The 8,056-nt window shown below is 33.8% G+C and overlaps 1 protein-coding gene across 1 annotated transcript; it reads right to left on the reverse strand.

The window, feature by feature from the left end:
• Positions 1-7,360: 7,360 nt before the first annotated feature.
• On the reverse strand, positions 7,361-8,056 carry LOC131637979 (transcription factor SRM1-like). Its single transcript, XM_058908541.1, has 2 exons — positions 7,932-8,056; positions 7,361-7,688 (listed from the first exon to the last, which is right to left on the reverse strand). Exons 1-2 carry the CDS (start codon positions 8,054-8,056, stop codon positions 7,361-7,363), a joined length of 453 nt encoding a protein of 150 aa, XP_058764524.1.

The raw sequence follows: 8,056 nt of genomic DNA on the forward strand, positions 1-8,056 counted from the left end.
ACTAGTTTTATTTCTTAAGTTGGCGATATATTTTGTTAAACTGAATTATTAATTAAAGGATATAGATATAAAAATGTGTAATTAACTAATATTATAATTTCATTAATCAACATTTTAAATTTCATTATTTAATATTGTTTTACTATTAAAAATACTTTTAATGTTTGAGAATTTATTAATCAACTTTGTTAATCAATATTTTACTTTTTATTAACTGAAAATTAATTTTAATTTTTGGGTATTTATTAATTAACTTCATCACTTTATTAACTAATTTTTTACTTTTATTAATCAAGTTCATTTTATTATTAATTATTTTTAATATCTGAACATTTATTAATCAATTTCATCACTTCATTAATCAACTTTTTTATATTTTATTAACTTTGTTTTACTATGTAAATTGTATATTTTTATTTTAAAAAATACTATTACTGTATAATTATGGTGAATAGCATACGATGTAAATACTTGAAAATTTCTTTAGCCACCTCCCTATGGGGATCACCCCCAGCGAAAATTCCAAAATACCCCTGCTTCGGAAATAAACTTCCGAAGCGCTTTTTTTTTTAAAAATTTCCATAATTCGGAAGTGCATCTCCGAAAACACCTCATGGGGGGTGTCTTCGAAGATGAACTTTCGAAAACACCGCATGGGGGGTGAATTCGGAAGTTCATTTCCGAATTATGCAGAAACTGTGTTTTTTTTTTTTTATGTTTTATCTAAAACAGTCTTGCATTTTAATTAAACGTAAACGCCAAATAAAATAAGCAATAGATAAACTGAAAATACTAATATGATAAATAAACAAAAAAAATACTAATCCGATGAAAATAATATATACAAACCGAAACAAATAAAAATAGTGTGCTAAAGATACAATCCGAAAACAAAAAATAAATAAACCCGACCACTACTGGGTGTGCCTAACCCTCTCACCCTGGGCCCTCCTCTGCCGCCTGTACCCCGCCGCACGGCCCGCATCAGTGACGATCATCTCCATCACGGCGACTGCATCTGGACCGCCCTGATGAACGACATCTCGATCCAACGCGTCCCGCCCAAGCATCTCTATCCGCTGGCAGATCGGCAGGAGATCAATGGCGTGGTCATCCTCGGCCTGCTGGTTCTCCAGGATCTCCTCATGTGCTGGCCTAGGAGCGCCGGGAACGTCGGGTCTCAGCAGAGGATGGGACACCCGGTAGAACCATGTGACGTACCCCTCCTCACTGTGCCAGTCCTGTGTGACCCGAGTGAGACGGTACTCCTGCGGTACCACATGATGCTGCCAGTCCTCCCATATGGCAGTGAGCTGCACTCGGGTCACTGTGTCGGGAGCTGCCTCAAAGGGTGACCTGGGTATCCGCTGCACGAATCCGAACTAACGCATGCACCGCTCAGGGAGATACCGGACCATGATGCCGGTCCTGCATGCCAACCAGCCTGAATATAAAGCAATGCCGTCAAAGGGTACAATCTGAGCATAGTCGGCGAACGGCCTCCAGGTGACGTCGTCGTGCATCGTGCGGTCCAAGTACAAACGGTATGGTCCCACCGAATCGTTCCCCCTCTGGAGAGCGTATCTGGCGGCCCTGGGCATGGCGTCCACGTATGCAGGATCGATGTGAAAGCCGTGGATGCGGGAGAAGTAGGAGATGATCCAGCTCTGAAACAGAAACACGATAATGTATTAAAAATAAATACGAAACATAAATAAATAAATAAATACGATAATGTGTTAAAATAAAACGTACCGTAAGTAGTGTGCAGGATCCGACCAACTGCCTCGTCCTCCAGTTGGAGGCCTCATTCAGCTTCTGGTAGAGGTATGCCAGAGTAGCTGCCCCCCAGTTCCACTGGTGAACGGTATCCAGGTCCATGAAGTAGCGGAGGTAGGTCACGTCGACGTACCTGTCACTCTTATCCACAAAGCATGCAGTGCCTACCACATGCATGTACCAGCACCGGAGAGCGCAGTCGCGGTGATACTGTGTGAATAGCTCGTCACCCTCACCCTCAGCCTCGGCAGCCGCGTCCAGGTGGTGCTCAAAATAAGTGCTCAGTGTGGTGAACCGGACATGAGGCCCAGATGTCGTGACACACTCAAAGTGAGCAACCTCGTGCTCCATGCCCAAATAAAGCGTCATCCACTCAATGGCTTCGACCCTCTGGATCCGGGAGTGGTGCAACAGTGGCCCCCTAATAGGCAGGTGGAGAAGACACTGCACGTCGTGCAAGGTGATCGTCATCTCCCCAACCGGCAGGTGGAAAGAGGACGTCTCCTTGTGCCAGCGCTCCACAAATGCCCCCTGCATGCCGGTGCTGATGGTGGTGTAACCCGTCATGCAGAGCCCACAAAGCCCTGAACCTCGCACATGGTCGTTAAACCACTCAGCTGTTGGTTTAAACAGACTAAATATCTTCCGAGCGTGGTTCACCATTTTCAACGGCTCTCGCTCCTGTTGAAAAAAAAAACAAATAAACGACATATATTAAATAAGCGACATATATTAAATAAGCGACAAATAAACGGTTAAACTATAAAAAATGGTGACAATTAAACGGTTAAATTAAAAAATACCTCTCCCTCCCAGATCCGCCGAGCGACGTGATCGTGGTAGTGAATCAGCACAGAGGTGTCAAAGGGCCCTCCCGGATAGCCGTCCTCCTGCTCATCCTCCTCCCCGGCTGGAGGGTCAACTTCCGGTACCCCCTCCGGCTCGTGGTAAGTCACTGCCGCCACCTCCTCCTCCTCCTCCTCTCGCTGGCGGGAAGAAGATGCCCGAGCCATCCGACTCCTAGATCCTAAACCAGATGTACCCTCTCCCACGTCCACGAGAACTCGCACACGGCGTCCCCGGCCCTGCCCCCGTCCCTGGGTCGGCGCCAGCTGCGCCGCCGCCCGCTCGCGTCTAGCCGACGCAGTCTATGACTCTCTCCCCTGTCTGATGCGTGCTGGTTGGTTGCCTGACATGTTCCTGTAAACAATCGAAATCGATTAATATGCGAGGCAAATGAAAAAACAAAAAAAAAATGAACTTTTGGTACAGTTCGGAAGTTCATTTCCGAAAACTGGGATGGAGGTGTTTTCGGAAATGAACTTCCGAAACACCCCTGCGCAGACCTTCAATACAGCCTCCAATGGCAGACCCAAAAAACCTAAACCAAAACTACTTTTATGCCTACTAAACATCCTAATATCAGTACTAACCTATCTTAATGTGATTTTTTCTGTTTCTAAACACCCTATTAGAGTTTATTCAAATAGATCTAAAACTTGAAAAAACAATGTAGAACTTACCAATTAGTGTTTGATGATGAGTTTGGAAGAAGACTTGGGAATGCTCTTTGATCTTACACTTGATTTTGGCAGAAAATTTGAAGAGGGGTTGTGTTTTGATTTGAGTTAGGGTAAATGAATGGGGGAGGGGGAGTGTTTTGTTAAATCTGCAGAACGTGCAGTATTTCGGAAGTGAACTTCCGAAATGCTGTTTTCGGAAATGAACTTCCGAAATAAGACAATTTTTTCAAAAAAAAAGGCGCTTTCGGAGATGCATCTCCGAAAACGCCTTTTTCTTGCATTTCGGAAATGAACTTCCGAAGTCAGGGGTAGTTTGGGTTTTTCACCAGAGGTGGACTAGAAGGTTGGGAGGTCTATAGAGAAATTTCCAAATACTTTATGTAAAAAATGAGGGTAAACATAGCATTGTTTTTGTTTTTTTTTTAAATATGCATTTTTTAATTATTATTTTTTATCCATGTTTAGTCATAAAATAATTTAAAAATCACAATTTAAAAAAATTAGAATCTTTTCTAATTTGTTATCCCTGTTTTGGATTGGTTGTTATTTGTCATAATTGTTTGTTAATTGGTCGCAAAGTGTCATATTTGTTTAAATGGTTGCAATGTATCATACTTGTTTCGAATTAGTCGCAATTTATCATTCTCGTTTTTTATTGGTCGTGTTCAGTCACAATTTCATTTTTTTCTTTCTTAGTTGACCTAAAAATCCCTATATATAGAAACTCAATTTTTCACCAGGGAAACATGAATTTTACAGTAGAAAAAACTCTCTAAAATCCCCCGCTCACTAATCCCTACCACTAATCTTCATCCTAATCTCCAAACATAACCTCCATATTTGCATGTTGTATTTTCTTAAAAATTGGTCAAAGTGGGAGTTTGTTATTACATATGATTGACAATATTTTATAGGCAACATGTAAAGCAAGATGTTTTGTCAATGTGGAGACATCCTACCTTTATATGGTTAAGACACTTCAATAAGAAAGTAAGATGTTAAATATAATGTTCTTAGTCTTGCTTTGGGTTGCTTCACGCGCAAGCTAATAGTAATTCTCACGCTTTTAAGTATTTGTTTCCTTGCATATATAAACAAGGATTTGGCTTTTCTGTGCTTTTTGGATTAAGAAAAGTTTATTCATAATCTCTTTTAGCAAGATTAAATTTGAGAAATTCTGATTTGTTCAAGATTTAATTAATCAAGGTTTTTCAATCAACATTATTAAAGGTTGGTTTCTTGCACTTTTAAAAAGTCCAGCCATGTTCAAGACCTAAATCCTAATAGGCTTGAAGTTGAATTATTGTTGCTATTTAAAAAGGCATTCTTCATTGTGAATACTCAAACATTGCATGACTAAGCTTGGCATGTTGATTTGTTTTGATTCTCGTGTTTGTTTTTATATAATACTTCATTCCTACATATTAATCATAAGTTAGGAGAATAGAGTATTTGAGTTGTAAGTTTATTCCATTATTCATATACTAGTGTAACTGTTCAAATTCTTAGGAGAGTGTTTGAGTGAAAGTGAGAGGGGTCTCATATTCAAGGGGAGTATAGATCGAAGTTCACGGGTAGTATTAGGAAAAGAGGCATTGAACTAGCAGAGGTTAAATCAGACCAATTTGTACTTCTGACTATTAAGAGTGAATTTTATTTCTTTGAGTTAACGCTCTCTAGACGTAGGTGACTTTGCACAAAACTAAATTACTAATTCCTATGTTATTTATATTCAACCTTTATTTTATTAACTATGCATTATACTTGCCATACACATTCTTCAAACATTAGGTCTGGAATTTTATTATACTTAGAACCAAATTAAAAAAAAGTTATAAAAAATATAAATATTCAGAAGTTTTTTGAAAAAATTATTAATAACTTTTTTAAAAACACTGTAAATAATAAAAATATAATATTTTAGTTATAAATTATACCACTTTTAAAAAAGTGCTGGAACTTTCTCTCAAATTATTTTTAATAAGGTTTTATAATTAATTTGTTTAAAATTACTTAATAAAGTATCAAACAAACTTAAAATTGTACAATTTGTAAAGTTAATCAATTTAATAAAATAATATTGACTTGGCAATAAAAATAGTGAAATTTAGTATTTATAATCAATTATGAAATAAAATAGGTTATATAAAACTAACATAAAAATATATTTAAATTTAGTTGAAAAATTGTTTTATTTTGGAATGAAACGGAAAAAAAACTGAGCTGTATGTTTTGCATGTGACAACGCAAGTTTCAGTATTTTATCTTATTGGGTTTGCACTTTGATTTTCTGACTCAATAACGTCTTTTACAACCAATGAAATAAAAAAGTTAAGTTGATTTTTTTTTTTTTTTTTTTTAACTTTGAGGAAAATGTACCTAAAATTTAAAAATAATCTTACATATTTTATTTTGTTTGACAACGCTGGTCTCCATAACTAATTCTTTAATAAGTTTTTATATATACACATATAAAAAGGAAAATTTAGTTAAATAATAATACTTTTGTTTTTGTTTTTTTAAAACAAATCAAATTAAACCATATTATTATCTAATAAATTCAATTTTAAAATTGTTGGTTTTCTATTGATTTATATTTTTTCTGCTCCAAAACAAGTTAAGAAAATGTATAAGAGAACAATTAGGTGGGCTGTTGTAAAAATAAAACAATATTTATTTTGAACTATTTTTATTATATTAAAATAACTGTTAATCTAAAATATTTGGAAACAATTTTACTTTTTTTTTTAACTTTGAGAAAAGTGTAGCAAAAATTTTAAAATAGTTTGCATATTTTATTTTGTGTGACAGCATCAGTTATCATAATTCATTTTTTGTGAATAAATCCAAAAATATCATTCTTACAACTTCTGAGGTTTTATTCTGCTCTCTTTGATTTACATCAATTTTTAGTACTTTTGTTGTTTTGTCATTGGATTATACCTTTTCCGCTCTATAACAATTTGATTTTTTGTTTTTTAATATTTCATCAATTTTTTATTTTATAAATGTCATTTTTCTAATGAATTTTTCGTTTATTTTTAATGTTATTTCTAAAATTTTAATTAATTTTATTTACTGTTTCATCAAAATTACTTCAAATAATTTATCATAAAAAAAAAGTCAAATGAACTTTACATAACTAAGAGTATTATAATTAAAAAAAGTAATTATTATATAAAAATTGCAAAATTTAGAAACTTTTTTAACATGGGTAAAATGTCCAAAAAGGATACTTAAAAAATAGATGGAGTAAAAATAAATAAAAAATACATTAATAATTTGATGGACTGTTATAAAAATAAAACAACACTTATTTTAAATTTTTATATACTATTTTTGTCAAGATTAAAATCGTAATTAAATAGTTTATACTAATTTAAGACAGGTCCTCTATGCCTTGACCATTTTAATAAGTGAGATAAATTCTTTTTAAATGCATAAATTTGTTTACACATTGAATAGATAAGTTTTATCCTTTTATTGAAAGAATATATTTGATCCGAGAGTACTTGAATGAGATGACATATGTCTTTTTAGTTTAATCAGAGGTCTTGAGTTCGAATTCAGTCATATATATATATATATATATATATATATATATATATATATATATATATATATATATATATATATATATATATATATATATATATATATATATATATATATATATATATATATATATATATATATATATATATATAAAGTAGTATTAAATTTTTTTTAGAGAAAATTTGTTGTCTATTATGATCTTACAAGGTTAAAAAGTTAATCTTTGTAGTTGTGCCTAAAAATTACCCGATTTATACAAAATTAAAATTGCATTTCAAACAAAATATTTCCGAACACATTTAAATATATAATCCATAATGAAGTGTAGATTTCCAAGACAAAACAGGCACGATTAAATAAAAAATTATGACATAAGAACTGAACAAATATTATTAATAAGAAGGAAATTAAAAGTTACAAAGAAAAAAAAGCCACTTATTATGGTGATAGACTAGATTGTAGCTTAATTTGTCCATACATTTTGACACACATGACTCAAAGTCTCACTTATATAAACTCAAACGAAGTTTCACATCAACTTCTCCATTATCAGCAGAAACACTAGGCACAGTCATGGAAGTGCTAGATTCACCTCTATAAGCTTTCTTTGGAAAATGATTGAGAGTTTCGTTGTTTCTTGTAGAAACAAATTTTTTGGGATTTGAAGTTGGTTTCTTTCTTCTAAAACCATGCACATATGAAGCTGGTAGATGTTTGAATAAGCTACGTGCATAGGATTGAACTTGTTGTGGTGTCTTGTGGCAAACATAGTGTTTTGCTATTTTGCTCCATTTCGCTTTTCCATATTCAATCAGCCCCATCACAAATAAGCTAACACAATAAAACAACACTTGTATTACATAATGACATTTATTAGAGAAGAAAAAATTGGTCTTTAAAAATAGATATTAGAGACGAAAATCAATAAAATTGACCATTAAATTAAACATCTTTAATATTTAGTGACAAAATCAGGGATTTTACTTTTTCGATCTATTTTTTTTTTTTACAAAGTAAAGTGAGATCATGAAAATAAAATATAAAACTAAATTTAAGGTTGAGAGATGCAATTACTCATGTTCTTCTTGAGACCAAGGGATCCTCGGCCTAACTCCATTTGAATATGGGAAGTTATTTGGTCCAGGTAACGGTTGGAGAATCGCAATTAGGCTACCACCGTGCATACCATGTTGGGGCAT

The sequence above is a fragment of the Vicia villosa genome, unplaced genomic scaffold, assembly GCF_029867415.1.
Source record: "Vicia villosa cultivar HV-30 ecotype Madison, WI unplaced genomic scaffold, Vvil1.0 ctg.002131F_1_1, whole genome shotgun sequence".
In the NCBI taxonomy this organism is placed as follows: Eukaryota; Viridiplantae; Streptophyta; class Magnoliopsida; order Fabales; family Fabaceae; genus Vicia; species Vicia villosa.

Coding starts and splice junctions, on each gene's coding strand:
- LOC131637979 (XM_058908541.1), bottom strand. CDS start 8,056: ATGCCCCAACATGGTATGCACGGTGGTAGCCTAATTGCGATTCTCCAA. Junction 7,689..7,931: donor TGGTCTCAAGAAGAACATGA/GTAATTGCATCT, acceptor TTATTGTGTTAG/CTTATTTGTGATGGGGCTGA.